This window comes from Dipodomys ordii, unplaced genomic scaffold, assembly GCF_000151885.1.
Source record: "Dipodomys ordii isolate 6190 unplaced genomic scaffold, Dord_2.0 Scaffold85, whole genome shotgun sequence".
In the NCBI taxonomy this organism is placed as follows: Eukaryota; Metazoa; Chordata; class Mammalia; order Rodentia; family Heteromyidae; genus Dipodomys; species Dipodomys ordii.
In genome coordinates, this window is record NW_012267301.1 from 4,265,597 (window position 1) to 4,288,121 (window position 22,525).

Consider the following 22,525-nt stretch of genomic DNA (forward strand, 5'->3'; position numbering starts at 1 on the left):
TACTTTCTGGGAAATCTAAGCTATTATGTTCTAATCTTAATCACAAAATAATGAAGTATATTTCTTATCAATTTCCTAAAATACAAACTTGATGCAGTTTATCATATGACATTAAGAGGGAATTATGTTGAAAATGAAATCAGAGAAGTGCCGTAGACAGATTTAATTTCATGAAATGGCATAAAAACAGGATTTATATGGACCTGGGGAAAGTCTGGCTAACCACTGATACCAGAATATGGAAAACAATCCTTCCAGTTAAATTGAATTGCTCTGAAAGCTTATTATATGAATATTGTCATGTTACATTAGTGTTCTAAATCAAACATATTTCTCATAAGAATTTATTTAAAAATATGACTATATGTTTGTGAAGTCCAATGATCTACTGCATTGTTAGAATCTGCTTCCACTCAACTTTTTACTTGATCTCATTAAATCTTGGTTTTCCCATCTGTGAAATGAGGGTGATAAAAGTTTGTTCGAAAAGCTGTTGTATGGAGAAAACATGATAAACTTACTGTTTGAACAGGGTCTGCAGCAGTATTAGTATCTGATATATGTGATAACAAGGATGATGAAGATGATGATGATGAAGATGAAGATGTTGATGATGAACACAAAGATGATAAAATGGCCTTCCAGGATGCGGGTACAGGCTTATCACAGGAGGATGCCCAAACATCCTAAAGACAAAGTTAATAGCTTATCCTGGTCTTCTCTTGCTAACCATTTTCCTAGGAACAAGAAGGAGAATGCTCCATCTTGGGAGCCATACACTTTGCAATAAATGTGACAAACATGTTTACTTTCCTGGCTCATTAAAACTTTCCATGAAACTGGTACTTGAAAGGTGGAATAGGAGGTCAGAGTTGAGGGGAGAAGACCGATGAAGATAGATAAGGGGAGAATGCAGTAAGAATATTCGATGCATTACCCATAAAACTAGGGAAATTGAAGGGAAGGGTTGGGTTGGATGGGAGAGAATGAGGAAAAGGGTACATCAATCAAGATGCATTGTACATACAAACTGATTTGTTAAATGCTAACCTCTCCGTACTACTACTTAAAGGTAATAAAATACGCTTTAAAAAAATCTTTCCAATTACATGGACAATAGTATGCATTCAGCCTTTGATCCCTGTGAATCTTTAAGAGATATGAATTTTATGTCTGGCATAACTGGCCTGTGTGAATGTCACATTACATACTTGAGTATGCAAGAAACGTCACATGGTTTCCTTTGAGTCAAATGAATCTACCTCTGAGCCTCCATATTGACAGAAGGACAGGCCATTCAATCCCTCTCCTCTTCAGAGGACTTTTGTGTTCCTTCCCCTAGAGTGATATAACAAATCCTTTGCCTCTTATCTCCCATGCTACCCTCTGATATGTACCCTATTCACACTTGTATGGTTCTTTAACTGAATAGCAAGGACTTTATATGAGAAGTTTCAAGGGGAAATCTTTGCTGAGACTAGATTTTTCCTCTGATAGGTTGCCCTGAGTCTCTGTCTGCTGCTTGCCAATGGTTCCAGGGACCAAAGCTCTCATTCTCCCTACACTTGGTAGAACATACAGATCCATGTCTTCTTCCCCAAGTAGCTGAGCACTTGTCTAGCAGGCAGGAGGTCCATTTCAATCCTCAGTATTACAAAAAAAAAAAAAAACAAAACAAAACCAAAAACCCATTACAAAGTGTCAAGGGCTAGGACCAGAGTAGGCTTTTAGGATCACCTAGCTGTAGTATGGGCAGATTTTACTTCTAAGAGGCACTCAGGGAGGTTATTATGGTTTTAAGCAGTCTTACTGTCTATAATATATGTCAATGAGGCATTTATTTGGGAGACCTGGGGTAACTCACAAAATATCAAAGAAAGCTGACATAGCAGGCCTTTTAAAGGGCAAGTTTAGACATCCAGGGAACAGGATTGTAGGCGCAGGTGTACTTGGTTTGTTCACGTTATCCTAACACAATCCCATAGATTGGGAAGCCCAGATAACAGGAGTTCCTTTTCCTACACTTACGGAGGGTGCAGTCCAAGAGGCTGGCGAGGTTGGCTTTTGGCATAGCCCTTCTTCTTAGACTACAGATGGCCATTCTCTTCCTGACTCCTCACACAGCCTTCTTTGTACAACTCTGGGTGGGACTTCCTTTTCTCATAATGACTCCAGTCCCACTGGATGAGCACTCCACTCTTCTTGAACTCATTAGCCCCTTGAAGTTTCCATCTCCAAATACAGACTGTTCTGATCATATTTTTTTTATTGTGAAAATACCATACAGAGGGGTTACAATTACATGGGCAAGGTAATGAGTACATTTCTTATCAAGCATTGTTGTCTCCTCCTTTGTTTCCCATTCCCATCCTTTCCTATCCCCCCATCCCCCCACCCAATCCTTCTCCCCCACCAAAGTTATAAAGTTCGTTTTTCGACATAACAACTTGTATATCATATTTGTTTCACGATGATGTGAAAGTCATATTCATTCAGTAGGAAGTATACTTTGAATTTTGATCATTTCCCAGCTAAAGGTGGCCCAGGATTCTCTTAGGCTGATGGGCAATTGCCAGAGTCTCCTCACCAGTCAGCCTCACAATCATGAGGATGAGCAACGGATACTCTTTGTAAACCTGCGTTGCTGTGCTAAGATGCACCACCATTCACAAACAGAAAAGGGGTTGAGAGGAGAGCTGCTCCGGTTGATGCTTCCAAGCAAATCCAGGCAGAGTTTGGACCTCAATCTTGACTCTCCAGCTCCTGTCCTGAGTTTCCCCTGCTTTTGATATCATCATCACTCGGCAGGCACCCCATTGCAAGCAAGTTTCCACTTAGGAACTTCACTACATGGCTCACCAGGATATTTTTAGGTGCCAGGCACATTTCAGGGATTTTATAAAAGCAACAATATCCAGACTGTCTCAAAGAAAAACTGCAAACATTGTGGGGAGTGATTATCACTCATCAACTGAGATGAGACATCCTGCAAAACTGTTGCATGGCACTGATCTGCTGAATGATTAGAAGTGAATGAAACCTGGAAGATTCTGCCCATCAGTTCTTACACTTGGCTTCACACCAGAGAAAACTGTGGATTCCCACTTTGCCTTTGGAGCTGATTGGCTTGCGTTGGCCCAGCCACATGACCACATTAAGGCTGTTTAAGGCCTCCAAGCTAGTATCCTCATCTGCAAGATGGTGACAATTCTCCTTTCAACCATACAAGTTTTTCTTTTTCTAAGAATTAAGCAAAATTCTAGTAGATAGTGTTTAGCATAGTGACCCTACAGCTCATAAATACTCAGAAGTGTTAGTTGTCAGTTAGATTCTTTTCCCGATAATATAGCTCGTCTTCTTATTTTAAAGGTATCAGATAGACTTTTCGGTAAATGGTGCTGGCAAAATTGGTTTAACATTTATAAAAGATTAAAGCTAGATTCTTAAATATCACCCTGTATCAGAATCAACTCCAAATGGATCAAAGACCTCGGAGTCAAAGCAGACACCCTGGAAAACATTACAGGAAGGAATAGGAGAAACTCTAGGGCTTCTTGGCACAGGCCGAAATTTTCTTAATAAAGACCCAGAAACACAACAAATCAAAGAAAGGTTGGACAAATGGGATTGCATGAAACTGCAGAGCTTCTGTATGGCAAAGATCATAGCTACCAAAATCAACAGAAAGCCCATGGACTGGGAGAAGATCTTCAGTAGCCATACAACAGACAAGGGTCTCATATCTAAAAAATAAAATAAAATATACTTGGAACTCAAAAAATTAAATCCACCAACAACAAATCTTCAGAGAAACAACTGCCTGATAAATAAGTGGGCTAAAGACTTAAAGAGAGACTTCTCTGAAGAGGAAATAAGAAAGGCCATTAGACACATGAAGAAATGCTCAACTTCTCTAGTCATAAAAGAAATGCAAATCAAAACAACATTGAGATTTCACCTCACCCCAGTTAGAATGGCTATAATCAAGAATTCTAATAACAACAGATTCTGGAGGGGATGTAGCCAGAAGAGAACCCTACTGTATTGTTGGTGGCAATGTAAACTTGTTCAACCACTTTGGAAAGTAGTATTGAGGTTCCTCAAAAGACTCTACATAGAGCTCCCTTATGACCCAGCAATCCCACTTTTGGGAATTTACCCAAATGATCACAAACAAAACTACACTAAAGCTACCAGCACAACTATGTTTATTGCAGCATTATTTACCATAGCTAAGACATGGAACCAGTCCAGATACCCCTCAGTAGATGATGGATCAAGAAAATGTGATATATGTATACATACACACATACACACACACACACACACACACACACACACACACACACACACACACACAATTCTATAACTCCATCAGAAAGAATGCCATTGCCCCATTTGTTAGGAAATGGAAAGACTTGGAAAAAGTTATAGTAAGTGAAGGTAAAGTAGGCCAGGCCCAAAGAAACAGGTCCCATGGTTTCTCTTATTTGCGATAACTAGTATATGTCTAGGACAAACAGAAAAGGTCAAAAGCTATGTACACATGATCACATAAGATATTGTTAAGTGAAATGAATTCCAAGATAGGGACACAAGAGCTTTTATCTTTGGCTCTGTTGTTTTTAATGCATTTATAATGTACTATGTGATTTTTTTGTTTCTTTTGTATGTTCTTCCCCCACAGTGTTACCTCTGTTTTCACTGTATTTGAAGCTGGTGCCCTGCATCTTATATATACATTTTTATAATTTGGGGAGGGAAAGGGGAATAACAACATGCTTAAATAAGGATACAGGTTGACCCATTGTAACAATGAGATGTACAATACACTATATTGAAAACAAACAAGCTTTACAACTTCTCGGGCGGGTTGGGGGTGGCAGGAGTTGGGGTGGTGGGGAGGGAAGGGATGGTAGGAGAAAACAAAGGAAGAGGTAGCAATGATCGATAGGAAATGGACTCATTACCTTACTCATGCAACTGCAACCCCCATTTTAACAATAAATAAAAACATATGCATATATATATATATATAAGAAATTGAAAAAGAATCCATTCACATTTGCATCTTGTCCATCTATAACTGCTCAGTAGGATATGTTATAGAAGGCAAAGTCTCATAAGACTAGATATGTTACTTCATGAAAGCAGAATTTCAGAAGCAAATTGGAATTGATAAGCTCTTAGAATGAAAAGTATGTGATCAGAAGGCCTGCTATGAGATTTAAATCAAACAGGGCTTTATTGAACCTCAGAGAAAGCTGTTGTCCCTTTTGAGGGGGATTACTTCCTTCTGTTGGAAAGAGACAGTCCGCAGGGTCCTCATGTGTTCATCATTGTGAAAGAGGAGTCTGAAAAGCAGTAGTCTGAGAAGTAGAGGACGGATCACTGAGATTCTTTTCCTTCGTCTTTGCTTCCTCCAGTGATCTCAGGATAAAGCTGGACCAGGCAGTGGTTGCACAAGAAAATTTATGGCTGGCAGAAGATGCTTACTTCCTGTGATCCCATTAGGGACCAATTTCCAAGAAAACAGGTTATGATGATTAAGAAAATTGTGCCCTGATCAAATCTGAATGCAGATGGAATTGTGAATCATGCTTGTAGGAAAGGAGACGTTTTGTGAACAGGTGTTCATTGCTACTCAGTTTCTTTCACAGCTAGATACAACTAGATTTAGCATATAATGTTCATTTCTTTTAAGCTATTCTGCAGGTACTATGAGCGATTTTGACTTGCCAGATTTTCTTTTAGTTCCTCCTTAAAGCTTTAATATCTCTGAGGAGGAGGAGAGAGATACAATTATAAATACTATAAAAATATCTTGTTCAAGTGCTCTTTTAGGTTATTCTTGGAACTTACATGTGCTATAAAAGATCTCAAGAGTTCCAACTCTTAGCCAGACACCTGTGGCTCATGCTTGTAATCCTAGCTACTCAGGAAGCTGAGATCTGAGGATTGAGGTTCAAAACCAGCTCAGGCAGGAAACTTTTCTCTAATTAATCACCAAAAAGCTAGAAGTAGCAGAGTGTACTAGCTTTGTGCAAAGAAGCTCAGGGACAGTACCCATGCTCTGATTTCAAGCCCTAGAACCGACACCAAAGCAACAAAAAGATGATCTGCCCCTCATTTCTCTAGTCTTACTTCTCTTTGCTTTGCTGCTTTGCAGCAGGAGAGAAATGAGAATCAAGGCTCTTAGAAGCCCTTATGGCATCAGACGTTGGGGTTTGGATGCTAATTTGGGAGATGATGGACCCCATCAGTTTTTCTTTGATTTTTAGGTTTTTAAATAGATGGACTACTATACCTGGAACTCAAATTCCCCTACCTTGACCAGTGACTGTTTCATCTTCATAGGGGCAAAGTAGCTATACTGTATGGAAGTGAAGTTGTCCACAAAAGCTTTAGTTATCTGTTAGGAACACCAGCCAGAAAGCAGGCCAATCCCTGTGAATGTTGAAGGCTTGCTTTCTGGAACTGATATAATTCAACTGCCCTAAACAGTTAAGCTTGTCCAGCAAGCAGCAACCTTAACACTGACAATTTTATCTTCTCACAAGAAATGCTTTTCTATAATCCATGAGGTGGGAAATCTTTTCTCTAAAGGGCCAAATAGCAAATATTTAAGGATTTGTGAGCCTGTATTGCAGCCAGTAACTCAATTCTGCTGCTGTGGCATGAAGGGAATCAGCCTTTCAATTCATGTGGCTGTTCTGATCAAGCCTGTGCTTTACCATGTGAACCACACTTTTTAGCTTTTGGTTGGTTAACTGGAGAGAATATTCTCTCAGATGTTTCTGGCAGGGCTGGCTTCAAATCATAATCCTGAAAGTTTGCCTATATTTTATATCATGTTCATATGTCATGAAATGCCATTCTGTTGTGAGATTTTTTTCAATCACTTGAAAAATTAAAAAAAAATCAGTTCCTTTTAAAAAAAGGATCAGAAAAAGCTGGGCACCAGTGGCTCATGCTTATAATCCTAGCTACTCAGGAAGCTAAGATCTGAGGATTGTGGTTAAAAGCCAGCCCAGGCAGGAAAGTCTGTGAGACTCTTATCTCCAATAAACCATTCAGAAAATGGGAAGTGGCATAGTGGCTCAAGTGGTAAAGTGCTAGTCTTGAGCTGAAGAGCTGAAGGACAGCGTTCAAGCCCCATGACCAACAACAAAAAAAGAGAAAGTATCAGAATATGACAAGTCAGGATTCAGAAAAGATACTTGTACATCCATGTTCATTGCTACATTCTTCATAATATCCAAGTTGTGGAAATAGCTCCCATGCTCTACAATGGATGAGTGAATCAAGAAAATGTGGTACAATGGAACTTTGTTCATTTATTAGAAAAAATAATATTACAGGGAAATTAATGTACCTAGAAAACGTTATGTTAAGTGAAGTGAATCAGGCTCAGAGAGAAAAACAGTACATGTTTTCTCTGATATATGGAAGCTAAATTTAAAATACAAACCTGTATGATAACATATACAGTGTTTTATGAACGTACACATACACAAACTGACTTAAGGATAGTGTACTTAGGAAAGTTGTCCAATATTGTAACTTCTCTGAACAACTAATGAACACTATTTATCAATGTGAATACCGGGAAGCAGAAACAGGTGTTGGGGAAAGTACAATGGGAAGTACAGAGGGAGAAAGGATGAGCAAATTCAGGTATTATATTCAATATGTATTATGTAAAGAATGAACTATGTAACTTGAAGGTAGGCACAAGAAGAGAAATAATGATGGAAGGGGTGACATTGACCAAGATGGAGTACACTAACAACCTGACATGGAATTCTAACCTCTATGTACAATTTCTTTAAAAAAATTAAAATAGGTATCAAAACCAAGCATCAGGGCAGAACTTAGCTTGCTGTCCTTAACAATTTAATTCATTACTCTGAATTCTCTCTTTTTCACAGTTTAAATCGGGTAAGATGGTTTGCCATGACAACCTGGTCAGAGAGGAGCATTTTCCCAGGGGCAGAACTAGTGCATCCTTGCTCTCTGCTTTGTTAATTACTACATATTCTTTAATTATCAATGGACATTTCAATCTTTAGAAAATCCTTACAAAAACTTAGATTTAAATGATGTACTTTATAATTTCCTGTACTGCTGGGTAGTTGTGTTTATATTTATTCTGTTATGTGTTCATGCAATTACTGTCCATTTCCTCTATAGCACTCTAAGCTGTAGGAGAGTGGAATCTGGGTCTGTTTTGTCCATTTATCAGCTGTCTACTCAGCTCCAGCCAAATGCCTGGATACATAGCAGACATTTTGTAAATCTTTCATGGATGGAAATAAAATATGGTTTTCCTTTGCTTGTTTTCTGTTTTGCTTGTGCCCTAAAAAGAAGCAGATCCCCTAAGAAAATGTTCTTACATGGTCAGACTTACCTGTGGAGGCAACAGAATTTCTTGACTGGGTCTTAAAATGAGAGTAGCATAGGGTGTGAGTTGTGACATGTCCTTAGAGTTAGACCTGTACTAACTGTATGACTGTTGCTCACAGTTCACCAGATCCTTCTTCCTCATTACACTAATAATTATACATCTTTAGGAGCACGTGATTACTATTTGTCTTTCCCCCATGACTGCAGGGGCTAGTTACGTTTTGTCTAAAAATTGTCATAATAAGATATTCCAGATAGACATTAAGCTGGGAAGTTTCATTAAAGAAGAGAAATGAACTAGGGAAAAATGAGTCCATTAGGCACATTTGTTTGGAGCACAGATTTTGGCCAAGTTTTTTTTTTTAATCTCTTAATTTTGTCTAGTCCTTGAATTTTCCAGACTAATTTAAGTATGTCTGGCTCCCTGGCATCTAAGGGTTTAGAATCACTGTACATCTTAGTATAATTTTTTAAAATCAATGCCAGAGAAAGGCTGATAATTTATTCAACAATTATTTATGGAATGTACAATCTTTTCCTGAAAGAAAGGGTTGTGGTAAGCATACAGAGTGAAGCATGCTTGTCCCCATCTTTTCCAATCCCTAATCCGTTCTTGGCTTGTTCTCCATAACACAGCTCAGCACTTCCTTTAAGTCAAATCTTCTCTTGCCAAGTCAAATTTTCTAGTAAGGACGTTTACACTAACTTCTGGCCCTCTTGTCATGTATGCCCTGAGGAATTAGCATGAGTGAGGATGAGTTTGCCTTTGGGTTTCCTATTGTTTGTCCTTGTATGAAGTGAGACCCCCATGATAAAAGACAGTCCCAACATTGTGCAAAAAAACCCCTGCTAGTAGAGGAAAGAAATATATGAAGAAGGGCATTCAACTTGGCACTGGAAACTCTGGTATATCTTGGCTCAACCAAAGCATTGCTACATTGCCCTCCACAAGTCCTCTACATCTTAATTTCCTATAAGAAAAAGAAAATGAAAAGCTTGGATTAATGGTCTTTGGGGGACTTTTTCAGAGCTCAGATTCTCACATACTTGTTATTGTAAATCTGTAGTAAGACAACAAGGAGAAACACTAACATTGATGATTATTAGTTTATTTACTATCTCCTCTCGTATCCAAACTTGTCAATGCTTCACTGAAACAAGTTCAATGCCTGCAAAGAATCTGACTGAAAACATTTGGAGACAGAAAGGCATTGCAGCCATAACATTCTTTCAAGAGCAAAGGCTTCACCCTGCTCTTGAGTATTATTGAGGGGAACCGGGGTGGTGGTGGGAGATGGTTTCTCATTAAGTGAGCTCAAACAAGTTAATAGGCAGGGGAGATTTTCTGGTTCAGGATAGTTAACACATTTTTTTAGCATCTGTTACATTCTAGATACTAATATTTTTGTTCAAATAGAAAATTAAAAGAATTCTAACAGAGCAGGATGCTTAGCATAAGGGTAAAAGTATGCAAAGGAGCAATTAAAGGTGCGTTTTTAAAAACTTCGCTCTTGGCCCTACAGTGGAAGGCTAGTACATCTTTGCTTCCCTAAAGACTGTCTAGAAGCCTTCTTGGTCCAAAGGAAAGCTGTAGTCATTTCATGTCACTGCAGGTTCATTATACAAGGCAATAGAAAGGAAGGAGTTAGGACTGCCAAAGGGGGTATCAACATTTATTGGCCTGGAGGGAGGATGGTTCCTGAAATAATCATAAATAGACAAATAGTTTGTATAAGTGGGTTGAGGAAATTTTGCAGATGGACTTTAGGATAAAGTCACTTATTTCATTTGCAAGAGACTCAGTAGCCAAATTACAATAGTCATGAGCAACTTCAAGAGTTGCTGAAAGGTAGCAAGAGAAAGAGGATGTGCCAGCTCCCAAAGGAGAAAGGTAGAAGTTTCTAGTGAGTGGGGAAGGTTCAGTTTGTATGCAGGTAGAGAGCAAGTGGTAGAGGGAGGAAAGGAGAAAAGACCAAGCATTCATCTAATTTATCTTTTTACTGTTATACTTATGCCTCACAGCTTCCTCAAAAATCAGAATTTCTCACCTTCAAGAAAAGCCAGTTCCATCTCATTTTATTCTGTGCCCTGGTTTATTGTAGAATGAAATGGGGTTGAATGTATTTATTGATTGATGGGGCTTTTTCTCTCCTCCAGTTTTTTTTTCTGATCTTATATAAAAATCTTCACCCAATTGAAACATGAGAACCAGCCTAGATTACTTCCCTGTTCCCTCTCCCCATTCATAAAACATTTTTTCAAGCTTCTACTATGTGCCAGATCTGGTCTCACAAAATTTTTATGGGAGCTGGTGGTCCATTGGAGTGTAGACAACAAGCAGCTGATGGACACAGTGACAGAACTAGTTAGACGATGACCTGTGTTTAGGATGCAGGAAGGCTGTAGGGATAGCTTGGTGGAGCAGACAGTTGTAAAGAACTTGCTTGTTGAGATACATTTGAGCAGAGATTTAAAGAGTTGAGGGGATAGACTTGGAGAATATCACAAATTCTGGGTGAACTTGTCTCAGGCAGAGGAAGAGAAAAGCCTGAAAGAGCATGGACTGTGTTCAAGAAACAGGAAGGAGGTCAGCATGGTTTGGAACTGTAATGGGGCTGGAGTGCAGAAGAAGCGGGTTGGTAGGACTTTGAGGCATTGGACAGAAACCTAGTGACTAGAGAAAGCATCACAAAGTTTTAGCAGAGCACCGACATAGGTTCATTTGGCATCTATTTTCAAACTATATCTCAAACACGTCCATGTCTTCCCTTGTTTATTGTCAGCATCCTTCTGTAAACCACACCAGCTCTAACTCCATTTCTTGCCTTCCATAGTTTCTTTTCCTATCCTCTTAGATATTTCCTCATCGCAATCATGATGATTCTTGAAACATATATTGAACTAATAGCACATCCCTGCTCAAGATGTTTCAGTGACTTCGTGCTGCTGTTTGGGTGAAAGCAAAATTCCTCAGCATCAATCTTAGTCCATGTCCCCCAGTTCAGCTCTGCTGCAGCCCTGTGGAGCTGTGTCCCCATCAGTCAAACACCGACTCTCCGCCTCAGGCTCTTTGTCTTTTGTCTGGAACAGGCCTTCCCCCAGTGCCTAAGGGAACAATCCTCATGTCTCATCTTAGGAGCTTCTTCCCAAGAGATGCCTTTCCTACTTGTCTCTCCACAAGTCTCCATCACAGTACCTTGTGGGAACCTACGCTGATGCATGACTTCAGATCTTCTGGCTTGCTATTTAAAGATTTTGTTCCTCTTTCTAGACTGTGTATCACATGATGTTTGGAAAGTGTAACCTTACTCAAATAGTGCAAGTCCTTAGAAAGGCAAAATCAAAGCTCAACTAAATAAGCATTAGGAAATGGCTACTTGCAAGGGGTGGAGGTGGGGCTAAAGGGACCAAGTCTATGAATGAAGAGGATAAAGGGGAAAGAATGTAGTCAAGAACTCAATGCATATCTTACAGAATTCAGAAAAGTAAGGAAAGGGCTAGGGTGGGATGGGTAAAAGAGGTACATTGATCAAGATGCATTGTATTCATAAATTGCTCTGTTAAAGGGCAGCTCTTTCATATAACTACTTAAAGATAATAAAAAATACTAAACAGAGGGAGAACAAAAGGAATATCCTGACACTCTACTCGTGATTCTGTCTGTAGAACCTAGAATGGTGGTTGGTGCTCCGCAAAACCTGATTGAAGAATAAATCAAAGCAAGAGACAGATCACAGACCCAGTTCCAGGAGGCATTTTACGTGTGTGTGTGTGTGTGTGTGTGTGTGTGCGCGCGCTAGGTGTATGTGTGTGAGTTGCATATATATATACATATATATGACTTGTATTATTAGGATCTATGAATAAGCTGTGTAATTGTATAATTACCAAAGAATCATGATTTTTATAAGCTGTTTTAAACTTCTCCTAAGGCAAAAAAGGGCAGCGTGTATAATAAGAATACTTGAAATGGTGACATTCTTTTACTTTGTCAAATGATATTTTTAGTGTATTCATTTCTCCTCTAATTGATGCCACATTTATTTCAGTTCCCATGGGAACCTAAAGAAGGATGTTCCCCGATTTCTCAACCTTCAGGGTGCAATCACAGGAAAATGGACCATAAGGTGAGTCTTTAGCAGCTGCTTCAAAATGTGCTGTTCATCAGGTGGTTCAAACAGCCATAAGGGGAAATAAAGGAGGAGGCAACAATGCTTGATAAGAAATATATTCATTACCTTGCTCATGTAATTGTAACTCCTCTGTACGGTATTTTCACAATAAAAAAACTTATTAATAAAATAAAAAGGCAGGCAAATGTGAAAAAAACAGCCATCTCTTACTGGGAACTTGCTCTCTGTGAATTTCTACACTCAGCTCTGTAGTGAGGAAGGTGTGGGAGAGGCAATGATTATCATGGAGGAGAGGTGACCAGTGGCAGCAATGAATCACTTCATTATAGTGTCATACCTCTTACCTGGGCTTTTTATAGGGTATTTTGGGATAAAGAGATGGTGCCTACATTGTGTCTGAAAAATTGTCCTGTGGGGCTGGGAAGGTGGCTCAGTGGTAGAGTGCTTGCCTTGCATGCCTGAGGCCCTGGGTTCCATTCCTCAGCACCACATAAGCAAAAAGAAAAAAGCCGGAAGTGGCGCTGTGGCTCAAGTGGTAGAGCGCTAGCCTTGAGCTGAAGAGCTGAGGGACAGCACCCAGGCCCAGAGTACAGGCCCCACAACCGGACCCCCCCCAAAAAAAATTGTCCTGGGTTTAGCCAGATAACAGAGGTAAGGGAAGAGAGAGAAAATATATCTGATCTATTGTTTCCCTATTCCAATAAAAAACAAAAAGAGTTGACACACTAAAGGAGAGAGGAAATCAACCTCAGGAAAGTACAAATCACAGTCTGAACATTGCTGTGTCCATCTGTGAAAGGTTAAAACTGAGAACTTTGGCAGAAAAGAAGTTTTCTACCCCTTGGGTTTTCCCAGGGAAAAGGAGTCATATAGCAACCTTGGGGATATATTCAGTAATCTTATAGCATGATTGTGATCAAACGATATTATCTACAAGTAGGAAAATGTCATAATGAAATCCTTTATTTTATACAACAAATGTATGCTAATCAATTTTTAAACAAAGTGTCCCTCTGGAAATATGTATATGAGGTACAGGGGTAAATGTAGAAGTGATGTGCCTATCCAAAGTGAGAAAACCTGATCGTGTGGCTGCTTGGCACCTGTAAACAATAGGGGCATTGATGGTGCCTAAGGTCACCTGAATGTCAGGAATGGGCTTCATCAAAAGAAAATGATCCAGCCTCTGCAGAAAAACAAAACAAAAGCAAAAATCAACTTCTAAGTCTGTCTCAACAAGGATAGAATCCCCAGGACCTCCAAATGCTGTCTCTGCTTTTTCCCACCGGCTTCTTAGTCTGTACAACCCGCACCCCCTCAGGTTCTGTCCTAGACCTCTCTCCAGAAATCCTCATGTCCTTTGTAAAACTGTATCCACATCATTGTCTCTCCATCTTAAATCTTACAACCCCAGAAATCACAGGGAAGAGTCTCCTTCCAGGTTAGAGGACTTTCAAATGATAATTATTTTTATCTTGTCACCTACCCATTAAAAGAAACACTATGACCCGACTGTGTACAGACAGAATCCCAGGATGTAAGAAACAGAAGAAAAGTATGTACCTTCACACCATGCTCTTGCTTTCCAGATTTTATGTCTGAGAGCCACAGAAGAGATTAGAACAGCTTCTTGGTGCCAACAATGGTGTTGTAAGGAAGGTCGTTATGCCCATTTTAATAGTTAAACCGCTTGATTGAGGCTCAGAACTCAATTTCCCTTTATTGAATTCTCATACCAGAAGGATTTTGCACTGTCAGAGACATATCACAGTGTTACTTTAAAGATTCTCTAGACAGAATACAATTTCCTTTCCATTTTTATATTCAAAATTCAGTGACTTTTAAAAACTGCCTTCCTTATTGGCATTTTTTGTTGATTCCCCACCCTACCTAAAATAAGTGAATGCATAATATGAAGCAAAAATCTATGTAATCATCCAAATGGCTATTCTTGATTATAATTTGCTGAGTAAAAAAACTTCTGTTTTCTTGCAAATCAAAATGTGCTGGGAGATCTTAGAACAAATGATTTAATAAAGAGGTGTCTGAAACTGAGCTGGGTAGTTTTTATACATATTGCTTAAGCCTTGCCGCAAGCCTGTAAGCCTTCTGTTTCCATGTCTCGGATATGTGGGAGTTTATGAGCTAGGCTCTAGCATAAATGGTAGAGCCAGTATCCAAGCCCAGACACTGCAGAATTAAATTCTGAGTATCTCCACTGTACTCATGAAAACACAAAACAGATGGAGTCAGAGGTGTAGACATTTTACAGTCTAGTTGCTACAGATGGATGAAATGAGGAACAGGTCCCAGTGCTGTATGTAGCCCCCAAAAGCATTTCCCACAGAGGTGTGATTGACTCCATAGCTAGGGAAATTCTGTCAAAAAGCACTGTGTTACGAGATCTATCTATCTATCTATCTATCTATCTATCTATCTATCTATCTATCTATCTATCTATCTATCTATGTTTCTATCTTTCTATCTATCCATCTATCTACCTATCTATCTAGTCTATCTGTTGTTCTGTCTTATCTATCTATCCATCTGCTATCTATCTAGTCAGCCAGTTATATTTTTTTTGTATGTTCATGGTCTGAAATCAAGGTCTCCTGCTTTTTTTTTTTTTTTTGCTTTGCATGATTGCTCACAGTTGGTGCTCTCCTACCGAAGATATACTTCTACTGTGGCATTTGGCTAGTTGATTGGAGATGGAGGCTCACAGCTTTCCCTGCTCAGGCTGGCTTCAAACTACGATCTACCATGTCTCAACCTCTGGTAAGGCAGGGCATCTGGTGGAATACTTCAACTGTGTTATCAATTCCTGTCCTGTCATTCTATCATCTGCTAGGTGATCCCATTCCTTCAGGGTATGTCTGCTGAGAATCATTTAGGTTTCTTGGAACAACAGCCAGAAAGTTAGGTATTCCTTGGTTCAAAGGTCAAATGGTTTCACCAATCTCTCTTTGGTTCCTTCTGTCTCTCTGTCCCTTGTCTTTCTCCCTTACACACACACATACACGCACACGCACACGCACACGCACACGCGCACACACTGAGATTTCAACTATTGGCATATATCTATATTTGCATTCTTTATTATTATAATAATTGTTACAATTTTAGTTGTCCACTAATGTATAACTACTGTTGTAAACAGAATTTTGGTCATTATTATTAAGTAAGCAGTTTTTAGTCAGGAACACAAGCATTATGTAATTTCCCTGGCTTTTTTATAGGCCTACAGAGAAAGCAAAGTTGTGCTAAGAACAATACATTCTAGGCAATTTAGTTTCATATAACTCCTTTGTGGACCTAGAGCCTGGGTGCAAGAATGGCTCCCTAGAAAAGATTTCAGCCTTGGTGATGCCATCCATTCTTGGCATTAACATTGCAAATAATTCCATTACCTCCTTCTTTAACCACACCTTTCACCTGATGTCCAACTGCTTAACTTTGAAGTGATTATGAGGCATTCAGTTCTGGACATCTTTTTGTTATGGCAAATTGAATGAAACTAAACTAGCAGCAGATGCTGGTAGCTTATGCCTGTAATACTAGAGACTCGGGAAGCTGAGATCTGAGGATCATGGTTTGGAGCTAGCCTGAGCAGGAAAGAGCATGAGACTTACCTCCAAATAACTAGGAAAAAGTCAAAAGTAGAGCTGTGGCTCTAGAGGTAGAATGGTAGCCTTGCACAGAAAAAGCTAAAGGATAGTGTCCAGGCCCTGAGTTCAAGCCCCACTAGTGATACAAATTAAATAAACTAGAGGGCATCATGTTAAGAAATACAAGCATCACAAGTTCTCTCTCCAAAAGAACATGAATATAATACAGAGACTGTCTAGAGAGACAAACCAGTGAGAAAGGGAGAGCCAACAGAGAGGGAAATGGGGAAGCTATTTATAATGAAAGTACTTTGTATGCATGTATGAACATAGAAGAATGACACCCCTTAAAATTAGAAGAAGAAAAAAGAATGAGAGAAGGAAAATGGATCTGTGGCTCAAGTGGCAGAGGCTTAGCCTTGAGCAAAAAAGCCAAGCAAGAGTGCTTGAGGCCCTTAGGTTCAAGCCTCACTACTGGCAAAAAGGAAAGAAAAGAAAACACATCCTCATTACTTAGCTGGATTGCAGTCTCTCACACCTCTAATCCTAACTACTTGGGAGTTTGAGAGTGGGATCTGAGTATTGCAGTTTGAAGCCAGCCCAAGCAAAAAGCTGGAAATGGAGCTGTAGAGTGTTAACCTTGAGCAATAAAAGCTCAGGGACAGAAACCACACCCTGAGTTCAAGCCCCAGGACTGGCACCAAAAAGAGTGAGAGGGATATAGACAGAGAGAACAAGAAAGAGTAATAGATTGGATGAGTTCAACCAAATAACATATGTGTATATAAAAATACTACAGTGAAACCCCTTTGCATAATTAATATATTAATAAAAAATAAACCGAGTTATTTTAATACTCCTTTTATATGGAGGAGTTGACAGTGATCAAGATACTGTGTAGCCATAAATTAACATGCTGAGGTGGACATCAGTGGCTCACACTACTCAGGAGGCTTGAGATCTAAGGATCTTGGTTTGAAGCTAGCCTAGACAGAAAAGTCTGAGGGACTCTTACTGTATTTCCAAATAACCAGGAACACAAACAAACCAAAAGCAGAGGTGTGCCTCTGGTGGTAGAATGCCACCTTTGCCAAAAAGCTAAGCAAGAGAGTGAGGCCCTGAGTTCAAGTCCCAAGACTGGCAATCAATCAGGCAATCCATTAGTAAATTAATGCCACATGGAACTGAAACCTCTCTGAGCAACTATTTAAAGTTAATAAAAGGTAAAATTAATATAGGAAGGCCATAATTGGCTATTGCACATAGAAACATATCTAGTCCAAATTGTGATGTGCTGTATATATATCAGACCCTCCACTTCAGTCAATTAGTGAAAATAACCTGTATTGCTAATAATGGACTGTGGTGCTTTACATTCATAACATAATGTATGTTATTTATGTGTGTGTATGTGTGTGTGTGTGTGTGTGTGTGTGTGTCCATGTTTGTGTTTTCTGCAAATGAAAGCCACCGCCTTGTACAGGCCAAGCAAGCACTCTACCACTGAACTATTCCCAAGCCCATGTCCCTTACTCTTTCCTGCCATCTATGGGACAGGCACCATGGTTCTTACCATTTCAAAGATTAAGTCCCTAGAGGGGAAGTATTTGAGCACTGTTGCCCAGTGTATAACTTGCGTATTCTATACAGTTTCATTTTTGGGAGTAATATAATGCACAAATATTGCCCAGGATATTAGATGCCATTTACGTGTCTCCCAGTTCTCTCTCATAGAATCTATCTTTCTCTGGAGCTATGCTATCATTACTTCCTTCTTAAATATCCTTGTCCCCATTTCAGATCTCATTTTCTCTTTGAAATAAAATTATGCATGATTTAAAGGAAAAGTCATTTTCATGAAACATGGGCCTCTAAAATTGTAGCAAAAATCTATTTTTTGAAGTACAAAGAAGAGGGAAGTAGAGAGTGGCAAAATGTAGTTATGCGATAGAGGTGAACTTCTATGAGAGTGAACGAGAGAGAGATACAGAAACAGAGACAGAGAGACAGAAAGCAGACTTCTTAGGTATTTTCATGATACAGAAAATGCTCCAGACCTTTATCCATGCCTTCATCTCAGCTTTTATCTCAAGTATTGGTTGACAGGTAAAAGTACATATGGGTGAAACTTAGTGTCAGTAAGTCTTATCAAGGATGACGCTAGAAACCATTATGCCATTTTAGAATAAATTCAACTTAGCTGATTTGATCTTAGGCTGTCTTGCTTTGTAGCTGAGTGTTAGTGATACTGGTTGTTAGTATTTAAAGGCACATTATAGAAAAGACACATGACCAGAGGTACTAGCATCACACTGCGCTGCTCTTCAGGAGGGAAACATGAAAACTGAAGGGGAAAGTAGAACGAATCTATTCTTCCAATATACGAACTCCAGAGCTTATAGTCAGACAGTGTGGAGGACAGAATTGCTTCTCTCATTTAGAATGGTTTCCTCTATGGTTGATTGGACAAACACATATAAGTGAAACACATTACTTCTCAGTCTCCTAGCCCCTCCTTGATAAATAATACTGATTTCTTAGGAGTCACTATGAAGTACTTAAGGTAAAGATATTTGTAGTAGTGGGGTGTGAAATGGTTGGTGAGCTTGAAGGGTTCATGTGTTAATTCACTCATTCTTAGAACATGAACAGGGAATCCTCTATGCATTAGACCTGACCCAGGTACTAGGACCAGAAATAAACTAAGAGACTCACTATGATTTAGCTACTCACCAAGTTTTAGAGAATTTACTCATTTTTTAAAAAAATATTAACTTGCCTAGCAAATAAAATAATTACAAACTTAGAACCTACAGAATAAAATAAGGTATTTTCCAACTATCAACAGAAGATCCAAATTACCTAAAGAACTAAAAACAAAAAACACCCCATCAAATTATTAAAGAATCTCATCAATAAACAGCCAAATGAACTAAATAGACACTTCCCAAATGTAGGAAGACAAATGGCCAATAACTATGTGAAAAATATGGTTGATATCTTTAGTTATTAGGCAAATGAAAATCAAAACTCTGCTGAGATTCCCTCCCATCCCAGTCACCATGGGTGTGGGCAGAAAACAAAAGAAATGTTGGAAAAGATGTAAGGGAAAGAGAGTCTTTCTATGCTGTGGATGTAAATGTAACTGAGTGCAGCCTCTGTGGAAGTCAAAATATTAAAAATGGAGGCAGCTGTGTCCGTGGCTCTTTCTTATAATCCTACTTACTCTGGAGGGGAAGATTTGTAGGATCACAGCTCAAGGCTAGCCTCTGTTTGAAGTTCTTTAAGACTCTATCTCAATCAATAAAAATCTGGGCATGATGGAGCACATCTGTCATTTCACTACATGAGAAGCTGAGATTAGGACTGTCATTACAGGCAAGTTTAGGCAAAATGTTCATGAGACTCCACAGAAAATGCTGGAAGTGCTGGTGAGCATATGTCACCCCAGCTAAATCAGTTAGTGTAAATAGGAAGATCACTGTCCAGTCCAAGCAAAACAGGAAGACTCTATCTGAAAAATATAGCAAAAAAAGTAGATGACACAGCTCAAGTGGTAGAATGCTTGTCTACCAAGTGCAAAACCCTGATATAAATACTTGTACTGCCCAACACACACACAGAAACACACAGACACCAAACAAACAAACAAACAAAAAACACTTAAAAATGGAAACAACAAATGACCAGCCATACCATTCCTAGGTGTATACCCTAAAGAATGACAATCAGCATACACTAGAGATGCCTGGACAGCCATGGTTATTGTAGTACTGGTCACAATGGCCAAGTAATGGAATCAGTCTAGGTGCCCATGAACAGATAAATTGTTACATGAATACACAACAGAATGTTGTTCAGGCATTAAAAATAAAACTATGTTAGTTGCAAGAAATTAGATAGAACTAAAGATCAACTTGTTAAAGTATGCACACCCAGAGAGAGTATAAGAGAAGAGGGATTAATTGAGAATAGGAAGAGAGATGGAGATAATCAAAGTATGTTACATACATATATGAAAATGTCATAATAACACTTTCTTCCATATAATAATAATGACTAGATTTGTTATCATCTGAGTATGCAGAAGGGATGTGGCACTAATTTAAAAGAAAGAAAAAGGCAAAGTAAAATAATGAAGCAAAAAAGGGGAAAGTCAAAGGAATGTTTTCTACTTGAGACGAATTATAGAATGTTTACTTCCAGAAATAAGTGATTTTAAAAAGAGCAATTGCCTTTGTTCTTATGCATGTAAGCTGTGCCAAATAAAATGTTGCAAAATAAAAATAAATTCCTATTTTGACTTTAAACAATAATAAATACCCACATATATCATTATCCTTAAAGGGACATATGAATAGTTTACACTTTAGTTTGTTGTTAGAAAAAGAAGACTCTAGGAAGAAATGGGAAGTTGAACACTGATTGCAAAATTTCTCTGGCAAGTCAGCCATGTGGCAGAGTAGATGAGTATCAGCTTTGGCAAGGGTATGGTATCATGGGTACTTAAGTGGGAAAGAGAGGATAGAAGAGCAACTTGTTGCTTTTGAAGTACATGGACTAAATGCATACAAAGATCTTGTCATTAACCTTTGAATGTACTGTAATTGCATTCTTTTGGTAACTCACAGCATATTTTCCCCTACGTTTTAGAGACTCCCAATTTTTAAGGCTATAAACTAAAGCTCAACAGAGGGCCATTAAAATTCCAGTTTATTTGCCACAAAAATGTTCCCTTTTTATTTGATTTTGCTTTGTTCTTTTAAATTCTGACCATCAAGTCTTTTGTCTCTGTCCTCAAAAGCTAATTGGCTTATTTAGAGGCTTTATTTTATATTCCTAATCTAGGTTTTATCATATTTATTGATGTTAACATGAGAGACTCAAACTATGCACACCATTTCCATTTTTTTTTTCTCTCCTCAGGGTGTTTTATGACCCAAGCAGCCTTCTGGATCAGAAGATACTAGAAGTTGTAAAACTCACACAAAGCCAGGCTTTGTTATCAGCAGAAGGCTTCCAGCTACCTCATGCCTCTCCCACGTGCTTCTCCATTTCTCTATTCCACTTTCCGGAGCCCATCTGGGGCGGAGGATGGAATAAATGGAATCAGGATCTGAATGCCTGGGGTCCAGCTGCAATGCATGGAGGTGAGTCCTGTGTGGCTAAGAACATGTCTGTTTCCATGTGCCAAACACTCTGCTCCTACAGGTTTCCTCCAAGGCCACACCTGCTCCTCTGGGAAGGACTGTGGCCAGCCCTCTTTATCTTGGAACCAGGTTGATCCAGTTTCCACTGCTCTGAGCCCAGGTACAGTCGGTCCCTTTCCAACCCTGGTCTCTGAGCACAGCTGACATCAACAGGTGTTCCCAAATACCTGTCCTGTCAATGGCCAGCATTCTTTTCATGAGTAAAGTATTTTATAAACATTTAAAATAGAGTATATAGGCTCTTTCCCCACTCTATGCTGGGAATTTGACAAATACTGAGAAGCACATATGTAAAATGTATGTAATACATGTAAATGTAGGTGTGTATTTTACACACATGTAAGTGTATGCAAAAAAGTAAATGTAAATCATATTTTACATTTAAAATGTAAAATATTACCATTATTGGTGTTTTGTAACATTACACATTGATCTCTCTCCTCTCTCTCCCTCTCTCTCTTTCTCTCTCACTCTCTCTTTTTTTCTCTCTCTCTGTTGGCCCTAGAACTCTAAAGCTTGAGCTCATGGATTGTGTGTGCTGTCCTTGAGCTTTTTTTTTTTATTGTGAAAATACCATACATAGAGGTTACAATTACATGTAAGGTAATGAGTACATTTCTTATCAAGCATTGATACCTCCTCCTTTGTTTCCCCTTCCTATCCCTTCCCATCTCCCCTTCCACTGTCCCCCCCGCACCCCCTCTCCTACCCCTGTGCCAAAGTTGTAAAGTCATTTTTCAACATAATGACTTGTACATCTCATTGTTGCAATGGGTCCATCTGTATCCCTACTTAAAAAATTTGTTTTTTTCCTTCCCCTCCACAAATTATACCAACATCAAATACAGTGAGAACAGGGATTATACCCTGGAAGAGGGACATACAAAGCAACAAAGAAATCATCTTATAAATATGTTAGAAACAATCGCAAGAAAGAAAAAAACGGTTGAATACTTATCTTGGGGTTCATTCCCCTAACATCAACTTAGCTGACCTTTTCTGCTTGTCTCAGACATATACTAGTTATTGCAAATAAGGGAAACCATGGGACCTATGTTTCTTTGGGCCTGGCTTACTTCACTTAATATAATTTTTTCCAAGTCTTTCCATTTCCTAACAAATGGGGCAATGTCATTCTTTCTGATGGAGGCATAGAATTCCATTGTGT

General features: G+C 39.0%; 1 protein-coding gene across 1 annotated transcript in view; it reads left to right on the forward strand.

Annotated features, from left to right (window-relative positions):
* Positions 1-22,525, forward strand: part of Htr4 (5-hydroxytryptamine (serotonin) receptor 4, G protein-coupled) — a 223,922-nt gene that overhangs the window by 2,811 nt on the left and 198,586 nt on the right. The window contains exons 2-7 of the mRNA XM_013025489.1: positions 533-652; positions 1,986-2,056; positions 2,532-2,704; positions 12,456-12,533; positions 21,074-21,297; positions 21,359-21,457. Coding sequence (XP_012880943.1) covers positions 533-652; positions 1,986-2,056; positions 2,532-2,704; positions 12,456-12,533; positions 21,074-21,297; positions 21,359-21,457 — 765 coding nt within the window. The remainder of the gene's footprint in view (positions 1-532; positions 653-1,985; positions 2,057-2,531; positions 2,705-12,455; positions 12,534-21,073; positions 21,298-21,358; positions 21,458-22,525) is intronic.